The sequence below is a fragment of the Symphalangus syndactylus genome, chromosome 15, assembly GCF_028878055.3.
Source record: "Symphalangus syndactylus isolate Jambi chromosome 15, NHGRI_mSymSyn1-v2.1_pri, whole genome shotgun sequence".
Lineage (NCBI taxonomy): Eukaryota > Metazoa > Chordata > Mammalia > Primates > Hylobatidae > Symphalangus > Symphalangus syndactylus.
In genome coordinates, this window is record NC_072437.2 from 82,417,042 (window position 1) to 82,440,730 (window position 23,689).

Consider the following 23,689-nt stretch of genomic DNA (forward strand, 5'->3'; position numbering starts at 1 on the left):
TTCATTGAAACAGTAGTGGCTAGTGATGACAAACAACAAGTCTTCTTTAGTTGCAGGACCAGCTCTGCCCCCTAATTATAAAAGCAGTAATTCAGATTCATCAGACAGTGATGAAGACAGTAGTTCTTTGTACGAAGAAGGAAATCAAGAATCTGAAGAAGATGACATTGGTCCAACTGCAAGGTCAGTCATTTAATTAAATTAAATGATAGACCAAACTTCAGAGCTAGTATAAGTTGGCTGGAACAGATAGCTAGTAAAGGAATATCATATTTCCATTTATACAGCACAGGGAGAAGTCATTTTGTGTGGCATTTCATCCTGAACTATACCTTTTACAAAGAAATTTATTCTAGTAGTTTGCAGCTATAGAGATATCTAGAATTTCAATATATATATATTTTTTTCCTGAGACAGGGGCTCACTCTGGCGCACACGCTGGAGTGAAGTGGCACGATCTTGGCTCACTGCAGCCTCTGCCTCCCAAGCTCAAGCGATCCTCCCACCTCAGTCTTCTGAGAAGCTGGAACCACAGGCGCCCAGGAAATTTTTGTATTTTTTGTAGATTTTTTGGTATTTTTTGTAGAGATGGGGTTTCATCATGTTGCCCAGGCTGGTCTCAAACTCCTGGACTCAAGTGATCTGCCCGCCTCAGCCTCACAAAGTGCTGGGATTACAAGCATGAGCCACCACACCAGCCAATAAATTCTTACATAAATGATTTTTGTTAAGATGTCATTGAAGTGACAAAATAGGCTACATAAACCATAGAATTTCTTCTTAAAATTATATATGCAGTGTATGTTTTCTTTAAATAAACTAATGGTTTTCTTTTTTTTTTTTTTTTTTTTTGAGACGAAGTCTCACTCTGTAGCCCAGACTGGAATCCGGTGGCGCGATCTCGGCTCACTGTAGCCTCTGCCTTCTAAGTTCAAATGGTTCTCCTGTCTCAGTCTCCCAAGTAGCTAGTTGGAACTACAGATGTGTGCCACCATACCTGGCTAATTTTTGGATTTTTTAGTAGAGACAGGGTTTCACCATGTTGGCCATGCTGGTCTTGAACTCCTGACCCCAAGTGATACACCCGCCTCCGCCTCCTAAGGTGCTGGGATTACAGGCGTGAGCCACCGTGCCCAGCTGAATGATTTTCTTCTAATCTGGCCTTACCCACTGTGGGTCTATGTAAATGAGAAGTCAAATCTTTGTTTATTATTGAGTAACAAGGTTTTCTGATTCATTTTAAATATTATCAAGTGGAAATAGCAACTTAAAACCCTTACTTAAATGAGAATAAAAGTCACAGTCATAAACTTTTTACTGAGAAACATCTGACCAATAGACTTTGAAACTTCATTGAGGGGAATCTTTAATACCACAGAAAATATAGAATAGTGATATATTACTGCTGTAAAGAAATAACCAATGTGTATTTTAGGCCAAAAATAAATTCCAGGAAAAGACTAGTTACGAACTATTGTCGTAGGCCAGGTGCAGTGGCTCACGCCTGTAATCCAGCACTTTGGAAGGCCAAGGTGGGGAGATCACTTAAGGTCAGGAGTTTGAGACCAGCCTGGCCAACATGGTGAAACCCCGTCTCTGCTAAAAAATACAAAAATTAGCTGGGCGTGGTGGCACTTGCCTGTAATCCCAGCTACTTGGGAGGCTGAGGCAGGAAAATTGCTTGAACCTAGGAGTGGGAGGTTCCATTGAGCCAACATCACGCCACTGCACTCCAGCCTGGGCAACAGGGCAAGACTTCCTCTCAAAAAAAAAAAAACAAAACAAAAGAACTATCATAGTATCCAGTTTTTATTTGGCAAGATTAATTTACTGCAGTGTTTATACAACTAGATTTAATGCTTTTTAAAAAAAAAAACTAAAATGTGTTTTTGTGAAAAAAATTTTGACATGTATGCATAAAGTTATACTACTGTGTTTTCAGAAAACAGAGGAAAAATCAGGATGATGACAATGATGATGATGATGATGGGTTTTTTGGACCAGCCCTTCCTCCTGGATTTAAAAAGCAGGATGATTCTCCTCCAAGGTGATAATGTGTAATATTTTAGGCTAGTCTTTCTTTAAATATTTTAACTAATGAATCTTTAATGAATTAAAGAATTGTCTGAAATTATGTTTTAACTGAAATATTTATATAACATTTTGAAATGGGTCATTCATCGGGAAAAGAAGTTGTTTCCTACAATAAAAATAATTATTTACATGTTTATGACACTTTCATAGTTTACAAAAAACTTCCACATCTGTTATTTGGTATTCACAAAAGTGTTTTGTGGTAAACGAGGTGGATCATCCCTCTCCCCACTTTATAAACAAACAAGGTCACACACATAGTAGCAGACCTAGAGCTAGAATCTTGATGTTCTGACTTTTAATTCAGTTGTTTTCTTAATTATTTATCAATAGAAGAAACAAATCCCCATGTGCCATATTAGACAATTGGACTAACTTCTCTGAATCTTAAATTTGTTATCTGTAAGCTAGGATAACAGCATGTACTTTACAGAATTGTGATGATTGAGGTTTCATAGTTATATACCTAGACTTTGTGTGTGTGTGTTTAATTTATATGGAGCCTGGCACAGAGTGAGTATATAGTAAATATTTATTCCTGTCTTCTTCCCAGAATTGTAAAATTTTTAAATGCCAAATATAAGATCGCACATCAAATTGTTTATAATTCATAATACTGTATACCAATATGCAAGAACAAGCAGAAAAGGCTTTTTATTTTATATTCAAAGTTTATAATCACATTTAGCAGCTCCTAACTTCCATTAACTTTAGTTGTTTTAGATATACAGGGATAGGCAATCTACAGTCCCCAAACTAAAAATGATTTTTGTATTTTTGAGAGTAGCTAAAAAAACAAAGACAGATATGCCACAGAGACCCACCTGTGGCTCTCAAAGCCTAAGAGTTACTATCTAGCCCTTTATAGAAAGTTTGCTGACCCCTAGGATGTAACATTCCTTTTAAGAAAACACATTACTTAAATGTATAGCAGTTTTTTTGAGAATATTATTTTGGCAATAATAAAATATATGTGTAAAATAAACAGCTGGCATTATATATTGGAGTTAGAAACCTTTTATAGTATCATAACATGCCATGGTTTTATTCCTTTACTATGTTTTATGATTTTATATACCAGTAATTTTATCACCACCAATCCCCTGAGGCCACAAAGTTAAGCTATAATTGCATTTGTAGATTGCTAAAAATTGTACTCAGAAAAATCCTATGCTGTACTCATAGCTTATAAATGATACCTAATTTTATCTTTTTAACAGTGCCAAACTTCCCCGTCTTTCATAAGCAAATTGTTCTGCTCAAAGCAGTTTCGTGAATCAAGACAAGAGATTATTAAATGGTCAGGATGGGAATCCAGACTTTCTGACTGTCAGTACTGTTTTTTCCCCTGCCAGGATGCCTGTCTGTGAGGTTCTGATAGAACATGGTGCAACCTGGAAATTTTAGCTCAGGACTTCAGTGCCATCTGGGTTGGTAACACTGGCACAGTGATAACTATGGAAAAAACATTTGTACAAAAGCAAGGATGAGGAATCTTAAAAGTGTGAAAGAGAGCATTTTTTTATTTTTTATTTTTATCTTTTTAATTTTTTCCTTCATAAAGTAAGGCTGTCTCCTTTTAAGACCCAGTATTAAGGCAAGTCTCTCTTTTGAAGTGATGACAGTTGCCTCATTATGTGGCAGTAGGGCAGCTGGAAAGAAAATGCACTTTGACATCAAGTAGACCAGGGTTTAAACTCTAGCTCAGCCACTTACTAATTGTGTTAATCTTGGACATGATTTTGCTCATCTTAAAAGTGGAGTGACTTACACTGACCAGGATTGTTTTAAGGAAACAGATGCACTGCTTGAAATGTGGTTAGCACAGTACCCTTTTCCCTTTCTGTGGGTCTTAATGAACTAGCTGCATTCTTCTACAGTTCCACATCATTACTGAGGACAATGTATAGATTTTTAATACTGCCATGTTATATAGACTGCAGATTGCTGGCATTGTCTGCACATGCTATATATGTCCTTAGAAGAACTCAATTTCTACTTTGGTAGTTCTGACCATAATTATAATGCCCCAAGGTATCTTTCATGGGATAATGAATCTCAAAACTGAAGGAAAGCCAAGGCACAAAATAAAAAAAGACCATCACAGATTTCAGTACATCAACTTTTTAAAAACATTGCCATTTTTATTTAATATAGTTCTTTTTAGGAATCGTGCATATGCCAGTGTCACAAAGATTGAGAATTATTGGCTTAGTCTCTAATTATTGACTAACAAGTAGAAAATTCAAATGTGAAAATTAGGTTTTTAAAAGACATCTAGCAGAAAGATACTAGGTAATACTAGTAAAAATAAAGTGTTAAATAAAATTCTTATTTTCAACATTTGTCACTATTTGGCTTTATTATTTTTGTGAACTTTTATTCTGAAAACTGCTTTTTAAAGTCAGGGAGAATGATAAAAGTACATTTGATTTTTTAGGCCCATAATAGGTCCTGCATTGCCACCTGGTTTCATTAAATCTACACAGAAAAGTGACAAGGGCAGAGATGATCCAGGACAACAGGTATCATCATCCCATTTCAACTCTAAGGTTTGGAAAGTTTTCATTGAAAGAATAAGATGTATTGTAACAAACTCCAAACTTTATGCATGCAGTTACTACAACCACTGGACTCAACTGTCATGTAAGACTCAGTTATATTCAGATTAATTTAAGATTGTAACATAAGTAGATGAAATAAAAAGCTGTTCACAAACCTGAGATTCTGTTAGGAAAGTAACAGGGTTGACGGGGTGTTACCTATTCATACTTCTTATCTTTAAGGTGTTAGAAGGGGGGACTTTAAGGTGTTAGAAGGATGGAACATGAAGAAAAGTTTAAGGAATGATTGTGATTTGGCCTTTAGGAGAGAAGGTTGAAGAGCTTTTTAACAATGGTCTTTACCTTGAAATTTACTTTCTCCTAACCGAGCGCTAGTACCTGTGTATAAAAAAATGCACTGGTGGGTAAGTGATTTTAGGAAAAGATAGACCAAATGACTTTGGAGTAAAGTATAAAGGCTGTTTTTCTCCTTAACAAGAGTTGAGATTTGTGGAGTACTTTATAATTTGTAATGCATTTTCCCTGTATGTGGACCTTATTTTATCTTCTCCACAGTTTCATGAAATAGATATTATCTACACCTTACAAATGCCAAAGACCAAAAAAATTGGGTACCTTATCCAAGATTACACAATTTTTACTGATCAAAGCCATGGCACAAACCCAGTTCTTATGACTTTAAATCACTGTTCAATCTGTTATACTGCAGTGCCTTCCTATATATGAATTCATATATTCCAGAGAATCCTGTTTATCTCCACTAAGAATTCAACAGTTACACTGAGGTTGTTACTCAAAGGATGTATAATGCAGTGGTTAAAATTATGAATTTCAGAGTCGTTTACTTATTCTTTCAACAAATGCTCATAGAATACCCGCAGTGTGGCAGGCACATAGTCACAGAAATGAATCTGTCAACAAATTATTTTGTTCCTATCTTCATAAGACATCCAGGACTCAGCCACTTCTGCTCCCACCCTGGTCCAAGTAACCATCAAATTTCACCCCTTTTATTGGTCTTCATGCTTTATGTAGCCCTTTCTCCTCTACTACCCCTTTTCAACACAACAGCTGAAGGGGTCCAAATGAAACAAAGGCAGATCAAAGTCAGATCATGTCACTAACACTCAAAACCACCAAATTACTCCTCCTCTCCCTAAGTCAAAACCAAAGTCCTTTTAGGACCCTATACAGTCTGGCCTCCATTAGCACTCTGATTTTATCTTTTGCTTTGATGTGACCACACTGGGCTCCTTGCTGTTCCTCCTCAAGTACAGCAGGCCAGTTCCTACTCCTGAGCCTTTAGGCCTGCTGTCCAAGCCTATGCAAAATGGTCTTCTCCTACATATCTAAGTGGCTGGCCTCCTAGACCTTCAGTTTTTTGTTGGAATATTATCTTTCCAATACAGTCATCTCTGGCCTCCAAATTAAACCTATGCTAACCTCCTCTTCCCTTCTTTAATTTTCGCCATAGTATTTATTACCACCTAAGATACCATTAATTTTACTGCTTCTTTTTGTTTATTGTTGGCCTCTTTCCGCTAGAATGTGGCTCCATAAGAACAGAGATATTTTTTATCTTATCAGCAGTGCCTTATACGTAGTAGATATTCGGAAGTATTTGTTGAATGAATGAATGAATCAAACACAGTGCCTGCCCTCATCACACTTACAAGGTAGTGGGGAATACATACATCAGTTTCTAACATTGTCAATTATTCAAAAGATGAGACAAAATATAAATGGAACCATGATGGGGGAATCTAATCTGGAAATGAGAAAAAGTCTTTTTCAGCAAGGCGCAGTGGTTCATGCCTGTAATCCCACAATTTGGAAGGCCAAGGCGGGTGGATTGCTTGAGCTCGGGAGTTCAAGACCACCCAGGGCAACATAGCAAAACCGCATCTCTACCAAAAATACAAAAAAATTAGCTAGGCACGGTGGCACATGCCTGTGGTGCCAGCTACCTGGGAGCTGAGGTGGAGGATGGCTTGAGCTCAGGAGGTGGAGGTTGCAGTGAGCTGAGATCATGCCACTGCACTCCAGCCTGGGTGACAGAGCGAGACCCTGTCTCAAAAAGAAAAAAAAAAAAAAAAAAGAAAAGGTCTTTTTATCTGAGTGAATGTCTACTAACCTGAAGTTTGATGAACTGGAGCTAGCTCAGCAAAGAAGGCAAGGAACATTGTTCCAGAGAGAGCAGATGGTTTATTTGAAGGCAAAAGAGGGTGTGGAGAGGATGAAAGTTAGGGTTAAAGAAGTTCAATATGGTTAGAATGGAGAATGCAGGGAGAATGGTGAGAGAGAAGGTGAGGAAAGTAGGTAAGAGCTGTTCAAAGCTTTGCATTGAGCCTAGCTTGGGTAAGCTTAGCTTCATGATCAGTAACATGCAGGTCATTACACTTACCTCATAGGGTTGTTGTAAGGATTAAATCAGAATAGTAGTTGTATTAGTCCGTTTTCACACTGCTAATAAAGACATACCCAAGACTGGGTAATTTATAAGGAAAGAGGTTTAATTGACTCACAGTTTAGCATGGCTGGGGAGGCCTCAGGAAACCTACAATCACAGTGGAAGGGGAAGCAAACACGTCCGTCTTCACATGGCAGCACCAAGGAGAAGAATGAGTGCCCAGCGAAGGGGGAAGCCCCTGATGAAACCATCAGATCTTGTGAGAACAAACTCACTATCACAAGAACAGGATGGGGGAAACCACCCCGTGATTGAATTATCTCCACCTGGTCCCTCCCACGACACGTGGGGATTATGAGAACTGCAATTCAAGATGAGATTTGGGTGGGGGCACAGCCAAACCATATCAGCAAGTATTCAACTTAAAATACTTCTGATTATTACCATTGTTCTTATTGCCTCCACTATGGATGCCATGAGCATAACTGAAGAATTTAGGCTAAGTATGAGGACTCCTTTCTAACAAGGGCATTGAAGAAAAAATTACCAGAGGAAGGACTTCCAGCCATATGGAAGACTGAGATGACATCGTCAGGCTAGGCATTCCCTGCCATGAACACAAAGGAGTGCTAGGGGAAGAAATAAAATAACAACCAATTTAAAACACAGCAAAGCTCAAAAGGAAGAAAGGAAAATCCACACATACGAACAACATTGAGGGAATTCAAAGCCAGACACAGGTTTACATAGCAGGGGACCACAGTCGTTTGAGAGAACCCAGTCATAAACCCTAGAGAATCTGGGAACAGGAGCCTTGGCTTCTGGCTCACTCAGCCAGAGGAAATTGAATTGAGCACCGTGCGTAAAACCTGCAGCCTCAAAGTTCTGCTCTGTCTGTAAAAGGAGGACAAGGGGACTAGAGGACTAGAGAAACGTAACCCACTGTCCCTAGGAAGGTGGCAAGGAAATTTGCTTCTGCCTAGAGCCTTGTCATTCTATCTGTAACCTAATTTCAAATGGTTCTGAAAAAAAGTGTGTTTGTGTCTATCTCATGGGGAGAGGGACAGAAAACAAACCAAAAAAAATGAATGTGTTAAAATGTAATGTGCCACTCAGTTGGTCAATCTGAGTGAGGACATACTGATGTTTATTGCACTCATCTTAGCACTTTTATATAGGTTCAAAATTTTTCAAAATAAAAAATTGGGGAAAAAATTTTTCAAAGGAGTAGCATAATTCAGCATAATTCACACTTGGAATTTTGTCCTAACCTACCTAGTTAGCAAATGAGTAGCTTACATCATTTCCTAGGTGGTACACATTCTACATTCCCTAGCTTCTTTTGGTAGAAGGCGAGGGTCAGGCTGGGACAGAGATTACACTGTAGGTCCATATGTGAGGTATTCTTGCTCTGATTGTTTGCCTTATAATTTCCCTTTAATTGAACCTTTTTCAAAAGACCTTTCTTTTTCAGTTTTGAGATTTTCGTTTCTCAAAGATGGGCTTTTCTTAGCCTCATTCCCGGCATATACCCCCAAATTAAGATATACACAATAATACTAATGGTTGACCTTTCTTGAGCACTTACCACAAGCCAGACACTGCAACAGCAGCATAAACTTAACTTAATCCAAACAACAATCCAGGGAGGTAGTGTATCAGCTGAATGCCTTCAGCTACAAATAACAGAAAATCCAACTCAAAATGGAACTTTATCTTAACCTACTTAGTTAGCAAATGGATTAATTTGCTTGGTGATGTATGTTCTGTATTCTCAAAATAAGGAAAATATGTTTCATACATAATAAGAGGTCAAGAGGTAAGATCATCCCAGGCTTGATTAATTCATTCGCCTCATGATACCATCAAAGGCTCCAGTTTTTCTACCTTCCTGCTCTATGAGAGAATTAACAGTATGTTAATCCTGCCTTCATCGTACCAAGCAGCCTGCCAAAGTTCTAAGACTTAGGCTGACTGCCTTCATCATTCCAGAAGCCTGCCAAAGTTCTAAGACTTGCAAGCAGCTGGCAGTGTCCAGACACAGAAGAGGAATGGTCCTTTCCCTGTGCCTCTTTTGTAGAGAAAGGAAAACCTCTACCAGTTTCCTACAGACCTTTTGTGTTTATTTCACAAGAATTGTGTCATGTGTCCATGCCTAAACCAGTCAGCTGAGCAAGAAGAATAAGACCGAAGTGACTACTTTGTAATATTTTGTAAATATGTCCATACAATAGTTACTACTTTTTTTTAGTGACTGGCCTAGAATGACCAATATTTTTCCCCAGGTGTTAAAGAAGGCCCCAGTTCCCTAAGAAGGGTGTGGCTTTAAAGAGGATAAAGAAAATGCAGGCTTCTCTTGGCAATAGAGTAGTTATTGGTAGAAGCTGTTATAATTCCCATGTCAAAGACAGGAAAACCAGGGCTTAGAAAGGTTAAATAACATGCCTGAAGTCACAGGGCTAGTACAATGGCAAATGAGGCCTTCAACAAAGTCAGCGCAAAGTATAAACCAGTAGGGTACCTAGTTTCTGTTGTAATTCTGGATAAAATGTGCACCATTTTTTTTATTAAAAGAAATAACTCATCCAGGACACCAAAATAATTTAATACCCATAGATAGGAATTGGGCATATTATTCTGTTTCTGATTTTCAGTTTAGTGTGTTTGGCCTAATTTTCTGTTTGCTTCTCCATCCCCGCTTTCATTTGCCCCTGAACATAAGTGATACCTATTTCTAAAAAATTGCAGGCATCATCCTACCAGGACATGCTGAAATTCTACCTTTATTAAACCATCTCTTATTAAGATGGAAGTGAGACTATCATTAGCTTATTCCACTAATACTGTATTGGTACCATGACTCTTAGAGTTTGTGTTTTATTTTGTTTTCATGTCTCATAGTTTTAAAATTTCATTATAGCTTTTACATCTCAACATTTTGCATCACCAAATATTTATATCTGTAGGGGGTTATAAATACATTTAACATAATGTCTGTAACATCAGAAAGCTTACTATTGTAGATATAAGCTAGAAACACTTAAAGCTAAATCACTAACAGTTGAGATAAAATAATAGAGAGGCTGCTGTTGTATACATAGAAAAAATATACTGGCCTTGATCTTGGAATATTTGATTCTTAGATAATAGTTTTATTACACTCTAAGCCTAAGTTTCCTCCAAAAAAAAAGAAATCAGAAATAGTGCCATTTTACAGTTTTGTTACAAGGATCAAATGAGGTGTATGACAAAATCCATAGTTATTAAGAGTGTGTTTGTGTGTGTGTGTGTGTGTGTGTATTAGAGTAAGCCACAGGATAGCATATAATTGTCTAACTATTGTACTATGTTGAGAAGAGCTCTAAGTCTACGTCCTTCAGGAAGAGAGTGAGGTCTGTCATGGACACAGGAAGAGAGGTAGGAGGTGGGAGAGAGTCTACATACCATGGATTTGTCATCTCTGTGCTAGGCACTTGAGGAAGGTGAGGAAAAAGTCCTCGTGGTTCAGTGATGAGCCAGCAATGCATTGTTTACTTTTTTAGTTTTTATGGATAATAAGTTTCAGTTAAATGCAGGTAATTTAGAATTATTTTTATAACCTGTGGCTCTGCTCTTGGTTTAAAAGTAATGTCTTGTTTTAAAAGGAAACGGACAGCAGTGAAGATGAGGATATTATTGGACCAATGCCTGCAAAAGGACCAGTTAACTATAATGTAACGACAGAGTTTGAAAAAAGGGCCCAGAGAATGAAAGAAAAACTGACCAAAGGAGATGATGTAAGTTTAAAAACACTTTAAGAAATACACTAAATAGATTAAAAATCTAAATTTTAGAAATAAACACTAAACTATATAACTTTTAATATATTTTGTTTTTATGTATAACTTTTTTTTTAATTTAGGAGTTAGAACCCAGAAACTCTAAACGAAAAATAACAAATTGGATGGAAGTCTTTGTAACGTATATGACAAATATATGTGACAAAAACATCAATCCTTTATATTAGAGTTTGTTGAGTAACTTTAAAACTTCAGTTGCATGACACAGTTGCTTGTACATATATATGTACTCATCTTATACACGATATATACTTTCCATGCTGCGTTATTTTTTTTCTCTTAAAGGATTCATCTAAACCCATTGTAAGAGAGTCATGGATGACTGAACTTCCTCCAGAAATGAAAGACTTTGGTCTTGGGCCAAGGACTTTTAAGAGAAGAGCTGATGACACATCTGGAGATCGATCAATCTGGACAGATACTCCAGCTGATAGGGAAAGGAAAGCTAAGGTGAGAGGTTTTGTTTGTTTGTTCATATATTTCTGTTCATGTTGGCTGGATTTTGAAAAGATACAATGCAAAATTATTTAAGGGTACTATTTTTTAAAATTATGATTCCAAAAGGATAATGCAGATTTTCCTCTGGAGGAAGAGTATGAGGAAGGAAAGTGACACCAGTTGCTTGCTGTTTACGTACTATTTCCCAATAAACGGTCTCATTTAAACCTCAAGAAAACTCTGAGACATAGATATGATGACCTTATTTTATAGATGGAGAAACTATCCTCTATGAGGTCAATGTTTCTAGGGTCACAAAGCTAGTAAGTGATGAAAAACAATTTCCTTTTAGACCTTTCTAGCTCCAGATTCCCTGGTCTTTTTATACCATACTATCTTTATGAACATGTATCTTTTAAAATATTTTAGAAAAAAAAAAAGCTGCAGATTAACCTAGCAAATTAAATGGTGCCTAGAGAATCTCTCTCAAAATGACCATATCTCAGGTGCACAAAGCTTCATGTTACTGTCAAGATAGACAAGAACCACTGTCATTAATACATTAAGTTATCCAGCCAGCCGCAGTGGCTCACGCCTGTAATCCCAGCACTTTCCAAGGCCAAGGCAGGGCGGATCACCTGAAGTCAGGAGTTCGAGACCAGCCTGGCCAACATGGTGAAACCCTGTCTCTACTAAAAATAAAAAAATTAGCCAGGCGCGGTGGCATGAGCCTATAATCCCAGCTACTTGGGAAGCTGAGGCAGGAGAATCGCTCGAACCCAGGAGGCGGAGGTTGCAGTGAGCCAAGATTGCGCCACTGCACTCCAGCCTGGGCAACAGAGCGAGACTCCATCTCAAAAAAAACAAAAAAACAAAAATCTGTATGCATAAAATACATTATTTTTAATTTTCTCTTCTTGAATCTTTTTCTGTTTATTACAAAATATTTCATTGTATATTAGGAATTAAACCAGTATCCCCAGTACTACTCTTTCAATTTAATCCACCTGTGGGTTTTTGGTTTTTTCTTTTTGTTTTTTTTTTGTTGTTTGGTTGTTTGTTTTTTAAGAGACAAGGTCTCTCTGTCACCCAGGTTGGACTGCAGTGGCACCATCATAGCTCACTGCAGCCTCAAAGGATCAACCCTCCTGGGCTCAGGTGATCCTCCTGCCTCAGCCTCCTGAGGAGGTGAGACTACAGGCACACAACTAATTTTTTTATCTCTTATTTTTGTAGAGACAAGGCCTTGCTATGTTGTCCAGGCTAGTCTCAAACTCCTGGGCTCAAGCAATCCTCCCAAAGTGCTGGGATTACAGGCACGAGCCGCTGTGCGCGGCCTCTCTCTAAAGGTTTTAATTTCTGTAAGACACCCCATTCAATTCTCAAATGCTTGACTAATTGTCACCTTATGATTATAAATTCATCAGTTCTGACTAAAGCAGTTCCACACTTAGTTCATTCCACTAGTTCTGTTTATATTACTCATAAGTACCTAGAATTGTCAGGATTTCTGTTTTCAATCTGTAATGATCAATTTTCCTGTTTTGTTAGGAATTGTATTTGGTTGCAGGTGATAGAAGGAGTCAAGAGCTCCTTAAGGACTTTCCATTTTAGTGGAGAATTGCCTGTGAAATAAACAGTGGTACCCTTAAAGTGTGGAGGGCATGTTTCAGTCTCCACACTTGAGCACCCTGCCTGTATATTGGGCAACATTATACATAATTTCTTTTTTGTCCTAAGATTAAAGAGAATCTGAGAGTTATAATAGGAAGGTGAGGTGAACCAACACACACAGGGGCAGGAGAGGCAGCAAAGGATGTGGATCCAAGAGAGCCACAAAAACCTTGAAAGGGTGGTGTTGGAATGCCTATTATTTCTTAGCTGGTTTTGAAATAATAATAATTTATTGGAGTTTTTATAATTTAGCCTTTAAGATTATCTCCAAAAATACAATTAATTCCCTTGCTTACATGCCTTTTTATTTGTGTCCATATTTATTTGTTCTTTTTTATATCCTGTTTCTCATTGTAGATGAATAGATGTCTAGCTTACAGCCAGATATGTAAGGAGTCTTCCTTGGAGGAAAATATCATGGAATAATGGAACACATGGAAACCAGGCTATATTGTTTGAACTTAAGAGATTTTAATCCCTATGACTGAGTTCTTTAGACCTGGTCATTCTTTGCTGTGCTGAAATGTTTTGTTTAGTATTTACAGTGGACTCATAAAGGGATTAATAAGTCTTAAATTTTATATAATACTACATTACAGAATATAGTACCACAGACATATATTTATGTCACAAACTATATAGTATCACAGAGCTATTCATTTTCTGTTGTCTTTGATCCTGTGTAAAGTTCATGACTAATTTTTATAACAGATCTTAGCCATATTTCCTTCTTGATAGGTTCCCTCCACTCCATCCTACTTATATTTGATTTTCCAGCATACCTCTCATACCTCTACTGTTCTCACATTAATTTAGCCAATATGGCCTAAAAGAAGATTGCTCTTGTCTGGGAGCGGTGACTCACGCCTGTAATCCTAACACTTTGGGAGGCTGAGGTGGGCAGATCACAAGGTCAGGAGATCAAGACCATCCTGGCTAACATGGTGAAACCCTGTCTCTACTAAAAATACAAAAAATAAGCCAGGCATGGTTCCGGGCGCTGGTAGTCGCAGCTACTCGGGAGGCTGAGACAGGAGAATGGCGTGAACCCAGGAGGCAGAGCTTGCAGTGAGCCGAGATTGTGCCACTGCACTCTAGCCTGAGTGACAGAGCGAGACTCCATCTAAAAAAAAAAAAAAAGAAGATTGCTCTTTAGAAAGTAATGAAAACGTTTTACATACATTAATTGAATGAGATCAGTTACGTCCTCACTTTCCAGTCTTGACGATATCTACTACCTCTTAATATTAAATGGTTAGGTTTTTATCTCCATTGTACCATAACATCACTTTTCTTTTTTCATAAGTAAAACATCTATTTTCTGGGAAAATGTAGAAATGAGCTATTTCTATGTTTTTAACTTACTTTATTAAATACAATGTTGTTTTAGTCCATGAGGCCTCCTAAGCAAATAAAAACGATATAAGAATATGCTTAGAGACCAGTGGTTTTCAGTAGTTTTTATATGGGCCTTCCCCTTACCTGTTTGGGAGCATATGCTCTAGAGTATTACTGTAACATTTTTTCAAATTAAAATGTGTTAGACTAGGCACTTCGTGTGTGTGTGTGTGTGTGTGTGTGTGTGTGTGTGCTAATATAAATGATAGTTTTGTTTCAAATTCCAGTTGTTTCTTGCTGATATATATATATATATATATTTTTGAGACAGAATCTTGCTCTGTTGCCCAGGCTGGAGTGCCGTGGCACCATCTCAACTCAGTGCAACCTTTGCCTTCCAGGTTCAAGCAATTCTTGTGCCTCAGCCTCCCGAATAGCTGGGACCACAGACACTCACCACCACGCCCAGCTAATTTTTTGTATTTTAGTAGAGACAGGGTTTCGCCATGTTGCCCAGGGTGGTCTCGAACTCCTGAACTCAGGCAGTCTGCCTGCCTCTGCCTCCCAAAGTGCTAGGATTGCAGGCGTGAGCTACCACGCCCGGCCTCTTGCTGCTATATTTTGTATGTTGATCTTGTATCCTGCAACTTTGCTATACTTGCTTAGTAGTTCCAGGAGTTTTTTTGGTAAATTCTCTGGAGTTTGCTACGCAGTCCACAGTTTGCTACACAGTGGTAGGATCTGTGAATAAACACAATTTTTCTTTTTTTTTTCAAAATGTACACCTTTTATTTCCTTTTCTTTGTTTTTTTTCCCCCTCCAGGGTGATTTTATTATTTTTGAAAACAGTAATGTAGGATATCTTTTTAAGCCTTATTTTCACTTCTACATCTCACCACTATTAGTCAAACATACTGAGTTCAATAAATAGGTTGATTAAGTGGGGTGGGGTTTTTTTTTCATTGTTTTCAAGAAAATCATAGACTAGAGCAGTAACTGATCCCTTATCAAGTATGTTAATATTTTGATTTTTTTTTTTTTTTTTTTTTTTTTTGAGACCAAGTCTCAGTCTGTCTGGCTCACTGCAACCTCTGCCTACCAGATTCAAGCGATTCTCCTGCCTTAGCCTCCCCAGCAACTGGGATTACAGGCGCCCGCCACCATGCCTGGCTAACTTTTATATTTTTAGTAGAGATGAGGTTTCACCATGTTGCCCAAGCTGGTCTCAAACTCCTCACGTCAGATGATTCACCCACCTTGGCCTCCCAAAGTGCTAGGATTACAGGCGTGAGTCACTATACCCGGCCAAGTATGTTAATATTTCTAATCAGAAGGGATTTCACAAACCTGGCTTAGTTGTGTCTCTTGTTACTTAATCTAAGTAAAAATAATATTTATTTTTTGTTTTATCTTAATTTTATGATTCAGTAATGTGTTATCTGTGTTCATTCCTTAGGAAACACAAGAAGCAAGGAAGTCATCCAGTAAGAAAGATGAAGAACATATATTATCAGGAAGAGATAAGAGACTGGCTGAGCAGGTATCTTCATACAATGTAAGTAAGAAAATAAGATATATAGAGCCAGGTGTGATGGCTCTTGCCTGTAATCCCAGCTACTTGGGAGGCTGAGGCAGAAGGATCACTTGAGGCCAAGAGTTCAAGGCCAGCTTGGGCAACATAGCAAGACCTTGTTTCTAAAAACAATTTTTTTTAATTAGCCAACTGAGTTGGGAGGATCACTTGAAGGCCTCCCTGCCTAATGTCTCAAAAAAAAAAAAAAAAAAAGAAGCCAGAAACAAAATATATAGCCTTTTTTCTCCTATCTTTTAGTTCTCTGTTTATTTTTTTCTCTTTTACTTATTTCTCTTTCTTTTATATGCCTACCTCTTTACCATGCACTTTTTATACATCTATCCTGAAATAAACTATGTTGCATATGTATATTTTTTTTATAAAATTCTTGTTTTTCATGAATATTTCTAATTCACATTTTACGTATTAAATTAGCAGAAATCTAATTATTAGAGATAGGTAACACTTGATAAGAGAAAGCAAGACCCCTACACACTCATGGAGATCTTCCATTTATAAATGTTTAAATTATAAACAGATTTGGAATGTTGGATGTAAATATTTAAATATGGGAGAAAAAATGTTTTTTGAATGTAGTTCAGTCTAAATTTATAGACTAAACAGTCAGTATTCATTTGGCATATTATTTAGTTATCTTCTGTCTTAAAAAAAAAATGGTAAATGTTGGATGGTGCCTGCCCAAAAAGAAAAAACGATAAATGTCCCTGCTCAAAGAATAAATGTAAATTATTGAACCCATTGGTCCCTGAAAGGTGTTTAGGAAAATTATTTTCTGTTCCCAGTGTATTAAAGAAAATTCCATAAGCTCTAAAATGTAGTTAGCTTGATTTATTTTATATATATTGACCAGTACCACAGTGAAGCATGCTTAAAACATTTTGGGAAATTGACCAAAAACTTAGCCACTTGAAGTATTTATGAAAACTGACCAGCTCAGAAGTCAAATATCAACAAAATCGAAAGAATTACTATCATTCAACCCAAATTATCTGACCACAAAGAATTGAAGTTTGGATTCAGAATAACTTAAAAACTCACTATGGCCAGTAGTAGTGGCCCATGTCTATAATCCCAGCACTTTGGGATGCTGAGGCGGACAGATAGGTTGAGTCAAGCCATGGCTGTGCCACCGCACTCCAATCTGGATGGCAGAGCGAAACCTTGTCTCAAAAAAAAGACAAAAAAAAAAAACTGGAAATCAGAAAAACTCAAAATTTAAACTTTGCATCAAAGAAAAAATGATAATGGAAGTTAGAAAAATGTAGACCTGAATGACAAAAATACAACATATCACAATGTGTGGGATGCCATATGAAGCGGTATTTAGAGGAAAAATTTAGAGCTATAATGAGTTATGTAAGAAAAGACCAATGGCTGAAGATAAATAAGCTAAGCCTTTTTCCAAACTGGCATTTCTTATCAAACTAAACAGACACGTACCCTGCTATTTTCCTCCTGGGTATTTACCTAAGACAAATGAAAACATATGCACACGAAGAGTTGAACATGTTATTCTTAATAGCCTCAAAAAAACTTATCCAAGAATGTTCATAGATGCTTTATTCATAATAGTTAAATACTGTAAGCAGCTCAAATGTTGATCAGTAAGAGAAAGAAAACCAAACTGTGGTATAAATGAAACTACTCACCAATAAAAAGGAACACATTACAAATAAATACAACATAGATGAATCTCATAGTCATACTGAGTGAAAGAAATCTTACACAAGCAAGTACATACTTCTTATTATGTTTATATGGAGCTGTACAATAAGCAAAATGCATCTATGGTGGGAAAAAAATCAGAATGCTAGTAGTCGGAATAGGGGTATGGAATTTGACTAGGAAATAGCATATGCCTGAAGTGGCAGAAAGGTTCCAGATCTTGATTGGAGTTTTTATCATATGTATATTTATCTTAAATATATATATATATAAAACAAATATTGAACTCAATTGCATGCTTAGGCATTTAGGGGGACATGTAGTGATGTTTACAGTTTACTTTAAAATGCATCCAAAAAATTAGGGTTCTAGTCTGAACCCTGAAAGCTGAAATTCCAGATACTTTCTATTCAAAGTATTAATATAGTCTTAAAACTAAGCCACTCTAGAAACCTTAGCTTTTGATAAATTGAGCAGTCTTTAAAATACTTTAATGAAGACAAAAACCAATCAAGTAGAAGTTTGACAGTTTTCAAAAGCTGTTACAAACCCATCTTATTCAAAAATGAATTGCTCTTGGCCAACCATGGTGGCTCACACATGTAATCCTAGCACTTTGGGGGAAACTGAGACGGGAGGATCTTCTGAGGCCAAGAGATAGAGACCAGCCTGGGTAGTATAGCAAGACCTCATCTCTACCAAAATAAAAAGGTGAAAAATTAGCCAGGTGTGGTGGCACACACACACAAGTCCCAGCTACTTGGGAGGCTGAGGTTGGAAGATCACTTGAGCCTAGGAGTTTGAGGTTACAGTGAGCTATGACCACACCACTGCACTCCACTGCAGGGTCTACACAGAGCAAGACCTGTCTCTAAAAAACTTTTTTTTAATAAATAAAAAATGCTCTAAATATTGTATATTGTTAGCAAATGCAAACATTTGTGTTAAATGATTAAATGTGGAAGTCAGCAAATTAGTCATTTAGCAGATTAATCTCTTACATCAGCTGGCTTTCAGCTTTTCATTTTCAGTGAATTAACTGCTTCTAGGTGTTATTTATTATTTTATTATATTTTAGCACTAGTTTGGTCCTGTGTGTCACAATGTGCAAATTATCCTAAATCCGACCAACAGCAGTACACCTGAAACAACTGATATAAAAGTTTATTTCTTTCATCATCATGAATTTGAGCACTTGAATTGTTTGGATTGATTGTATAATAATAGTCCAGTGATTTAATGTATTCCTCTGTCTCTATTGATGTTTAATTTACTAATATAAGGAATTAGTACATTGAAACCTGACATCTTTCTCCATTTTCTCCATTTTTGTTTGCTTTTTGTTACCTTACATACAATTTTGCTCATCATTATAAATCATTTTCCTCAGTAGTGGCTTTAGGTAAAGTAGTAAGATCCCTACAACTCCATTCTTTCTCACATCTCCACACATCTGCTCAAACTTTGTTCTCTGTTTTCTCCAGGTCTTTCTTATATATTTAGGCCTTCCCCTTCCAACTCTTGTTAGCCTGTCAACCTTCATCATTACTACCTCACTAAGGAGTTATTATCTCGCCAGCAAGGAAAGATGTGAAAGCAAGGGAAGGGAGGAGAAATGGAGCTAAAAGATCAAGTTTTGATAGTGTAGCTTTTTTACATTTATACATACATATAATGCTACATATATGGTTTTCCATCCTAAAATTCACCTTACTACACTCCTTTGTATTGGCATCCTATCTCCTATTAATACCAAACTACTAGAAAGAATGATCCACAAGTAGGTTCCACATCCTGTGGATCACCTCTATCAGAACTTGGGTGGTAAAAGCAAGGTTTCTGAGACCCACAGTTGGCAGTTTTGATTAACTAAATTTATGATAGGACAGGCAATCTATATTTCTTTTCAACCCATCAGTGCCGGAGACCAGCAGCCTTCAAGTGTTTTTGCTTTGGCCCTAAAACTCTGTGTGTGTGTGTGTGTGTGTGTGTCTGTGTGTGTTTTGAGACTGAGTCTTGCTCTGCTCCATTGTGTGTGTGTGTGTGTGTGTGTCTGTGTCTGTGTGTGTTTTGAGACTGAGTCTTGCTCTGCTCCATTGCCCAGGCTGGAGTGCAGTGGCGCGATCTCGGCTTACTGCAGTCTCCACCTCCTGGGTTTAAATGATTCTCCTACCTCAGACTCCCGAATAGCTGGGACTACAGGCACATGCCACCATACTAGCTAATTTTTGTATTTTTAGTAGAGATGGGGTTTCACTATGTTAGTCAGGCTGGTCTTGAACTCCTGACCTCAGGTCATCTGCCCGCCTTGGCCTTCCAAAGTGCTGGGATTACAGGTGTGAGCCACGGCACCTGGCCCTAAAACTGTGTATTTTTAAATTTGACATCTAAAATTTTTCATCATAAGGGCTGGGCATGGTGGCTTATGCCTATAATCCCAGCATTTGGGGAGGCCGAGGTGGGCAGATCATGAGGTCAGGAGTTCAAGACCAGCCTGGCCAACATGGTGAAACCCCCTCTCTACTAAAAATACAAAAATTAGCTGGGCGTGGTGGCGGGCACCTGTCATCCCAGCTACTCAGGAGGCTGAGGCAGGAGAATCACTTGAACTCAGGAGGCTTGCAGTGAACCGAGATCCCGCCATTGCCCTCCAGCCTGGTGACAGAGCAAGACTCTGTAAAAAGTAAAATGTAAATTTAATTTACTCTTTTAGTGAAAGACTTTTTTTCTAGTTATTTCCTGGTCTTTGGATGAATGTTACTTATTGCAAGAATAAGACAGGTTTCATACAATGTATACTACTTGGTTGACTGGTACACTGAAACTTCAGACTTCACCACTGTACAATTCATCCATGTAACCAGAAACCACTTGTACCCCTAAAGCTATTGAAATAAAAATAGAAAGAAAAAAAAATTAAGACAGATTTTACCATCAATTGTGTTTTTTTATACTTCTAAGAGTTAAGAAACCAGGCTTTTATAAAGAAGTAAATGAAAATGAACCCATTTTAAATAGCCTCTTAACTGTCAAGTCATTAGGATCTCCTTTGATTTTTTTTCCACATTGATCCTATTAATAAGTTTTCTCATTCTTTCCAAGTCTGTATAATGAGAATAACAACATTTAATTTACAGAGATGTTGTGAGGATATAGTAAATGCTCAATATCTCTAACATTTAGCATTTATTCATTGTTTCTTATATAGCCAACACTGTACTAAATCCTTTGTATTCATTAGATCATTTAACTCCTCCCTCCCTCCCTCAAATATTTAGAAATTATTATTATGACTACTACCATTTTACAGCTGGGGAAATGAGACTTAAATTACTTGCCCATTGTTACCAGTGTTGAAAGCAGCAGGACCATCATTGCAATGCAGATTTTTCTGAATTTGGAATTTAAGTTTTATTTCTCCATGCTCCATGTATTATCTATTTTTTTTAGAGTTTTGCTCTTGTTGCCCAGGCTAGAGTGCAATGGCACGATCTCGGCTTACCACAACCTCCACCTCCCGGGTTCAGGCGATTCTCCTGCCTCAGCCTCCGAGTAGCTGGGTTTACAGGCATTCGCCACCATGCCTGGCTAATTTTGTATTTTTAGTAGAGACGGGGTTTCTCCGTGTTGGTCAGGCTGATCTCGAACTCCCGATCTCAGGTGATCCACCCACCTCGGCCTCCCAAAGTGCTGGGATTACAGGCGTGAGCCACCACGCCCAGCCTTGATTACCTATTTTTTCTTAGCAATATTTGAGAATTTTTTTTTTTTTACCTCCTTCAATTTTGTTGAACATAAAGAATTGGAAAGCACTTGATTTGCTAATTAGTTTGTTTCTAAAGACTTTTATCAATATGTATAAAATACTTAAGAAGTACTTTGCTTAACCCAGTATGTTGAGCGAAATAGGAAAATGTGAATAGTGTCAACTTAAATACATATTTACTAATGTATCTTTTGGACATTCTGCTAAAACCTTATGGCTCCAGACTGAGTTCAGTTAATTTATGAGACATGTCTGTCACATAATCTAATTGACAGAGTCATTTCTGGTTGTCAGATCAGCCAGACCAGACTTACTTTCTGATTCACTTTTTCCATTCAAATAAATGTGTTAATGACCATTCATATGACACTTTGAATTCTGATCTAGGTGCCATTTTACTTTCTGGATAAAATAAGATACTATCACTTTCAGCATTTTTTACTAGTGCCTTGTTATTTTGCTTTTACTGAGCTTTCTTCACTCCTTCCCCCTCAAATACATTCTTTGGCAGTAGGAGGGGCCTGGAAGAGATATGGTTGTTAAGCAAAAATTGTCTTTTCTTCCATTACCCACTCTTCAATATATCTGAATTCAGAACATTTCAATAAAAGGTAAAATACCCATTTCTAAAGGACACTACACTCTTAGGAGAAATGTGTTTCAGACCCAGAAGGACACAGAACCCTCCTGTGTTTATAGTTTCTTGATTAAAGGAAGTTTCAATCATACCAGTATTTTAGATTTTTTGTCTCATACCCTGAAGACTTTTGCTTTCCTAAACAATATTCTATAGTCTCCTTTGTTAAGTGAGAAAGGGCTATAATGAAAGGGATGGCATCTTCACAAGAGGTAGTCTAGGCCAAATCAATTGTAAGAAAGACTACATGAAGAAGTAGAGAATCATGGAAAAATAACCTTAAAATTACCCATGCCTTCATACTCCATAGACTCTATGTGGCCCCCAGGGATACGTGTACCCCAGATTGAAGGCTGCTGGTCTGTACTACCTGCATCTCCTTTTCCATCTCCTTCCCTGCTCCTTCCATCCAGGACTGTTCTATCCTTTACCTTAGTCAATACTCAGTGGTCTGTAATCAATCCCTAGTTTATTAAATCAATTGTTTTTGCTCAGACCTTGTCTTGCTAGATACATCTGAAAATGTGAATACCTACCCTAGCTAAGAAGAAAAAAAAATGAGGGATTTAAGGGAAAAAGAGAAAGACAGAAAACTGAAAGGAACAAAAATTATCCTAGCTTATGGAACATGCCAAAATACGCTGCACAGGCCTTGAATTTTGCCACGTCCGTGTTCTTACTACTTTTCTTTTACCTTTGTTTTTGCTTCAGCCTGACAGTGCCTTGCCTTCCTATCCATCCATTTAGCCTTCAAAGACCAGCACATCTATGAAGTGACAATATGATTGCTCTTTCTTTCACACCCCTGTTCTTGGTTTGTACTCTGATGTTTAGTATTTAAATAACCATAATGATTTTCATTACATATTTTCTTTATAAATGCTGTCTTGGATTTGGGAAAAAAAAAAAACTATTGGGGTTTCTAAATAGCCCTCCTTAATGTGCACCATTACTATCTAATTATTCCGTTTCATGGTCATATTCTGTCAATAATCTATACAAACTATAGTTTTTATTTCTGCTCTCCTGCTCTCTCCAGGAATCAAAAAGATCAGAATCTCTTATGGACATACATCATAAAAAGTTAAAGAGTAAGGCTGCTGAAGACAAAAATAAGCCTCAAGAGAGAATACCATTTGACCGTGATAAAGATCTCAAGGTTAATCGGTTTGATGAAGCTCAGAAAAAAGCCCTAATAAAAAAATCTAGAGAACTAAACACGAGATTTTCACATGGCAAAGGCAATATGTTTTTATAAGTAAGTATATTTCAGTGAGGTATATTTTAATACTGATCAATGTGAACTTTTCTAAATACTCTGTTGTCTTTAATAATTGTGCTGAAATCTATTTCCTTTTATAATAGATTAAAAATTATATATTTTTTATAAGTAAACAGTGATTTTTGAAAAGTCAGCCTTGTGGGATGAAAAATATGGCTTACTGGAAAAATCCCTCATAATAACCTAATAGGGCATTGCTATTAAAAATGCTAAAATAAAAATTCAGCTTATGAGAAATGGCAAAGGAAGGTGTGGTTTGATACTTGAGTAAATATGCATGCTTTATTAAAGATGAAGAAAGGCTTGCTGGTAGTTTGTATGTTAAACAAAATCCCAACTAGGAAATGTTTGTTGCTTAGAAAGGTCCCCTATAAGTTAAGGTTCAAAA

The 23,689-nt window shown here is 37.2% G+C and overlaps 1 protein-coding gene across 4 annotated transcripts in view; it reads left to right on the forward strand.

Moving 5' to 3' along the window:
* Positions 1-23,689, forward strand: part of GPALPP1 (GPALPP motifs containing 1) — a 45,244-nt gene that overhangs the window by 15,766 nt on the left and 5,789 nt on the right. For 2 of the 4 annotated variants that reach the window (XM_055245265.2, XM_055245266.2), the window contains exons 2-8: positions 51-183; positions 1,943-2,047; positions 4,535-4,619; positions 10,713-10,844; positions 11,193-11,357; positions 15,814-15,912; positions 23,059-23,277. In XM_055245265.2, the coding sequence (XP_055101240.1) occupies positions 51-183; positions 1,943-2,047; positions 4,535-4,619; positions 10,713-10,844; positions 11,193-11,357; positions 15,814-15,912; positions 23,059-23,277 (938 nt within the window). Of the gene's footprint in view, positions 1-50; positions 184-1,942; positions 2,048-4,534; positions 4,620-4,686; positions 4,741-10,712; positions 10,845-11,192; positions 11,358-15,813; positions 15,913-23,058; positions 23,606-23,689 lie in introns of those variants that run through there. The other 2 variants (XM_063619139.1, XM_063619140.1) reach the window with 2 other exon arrangements.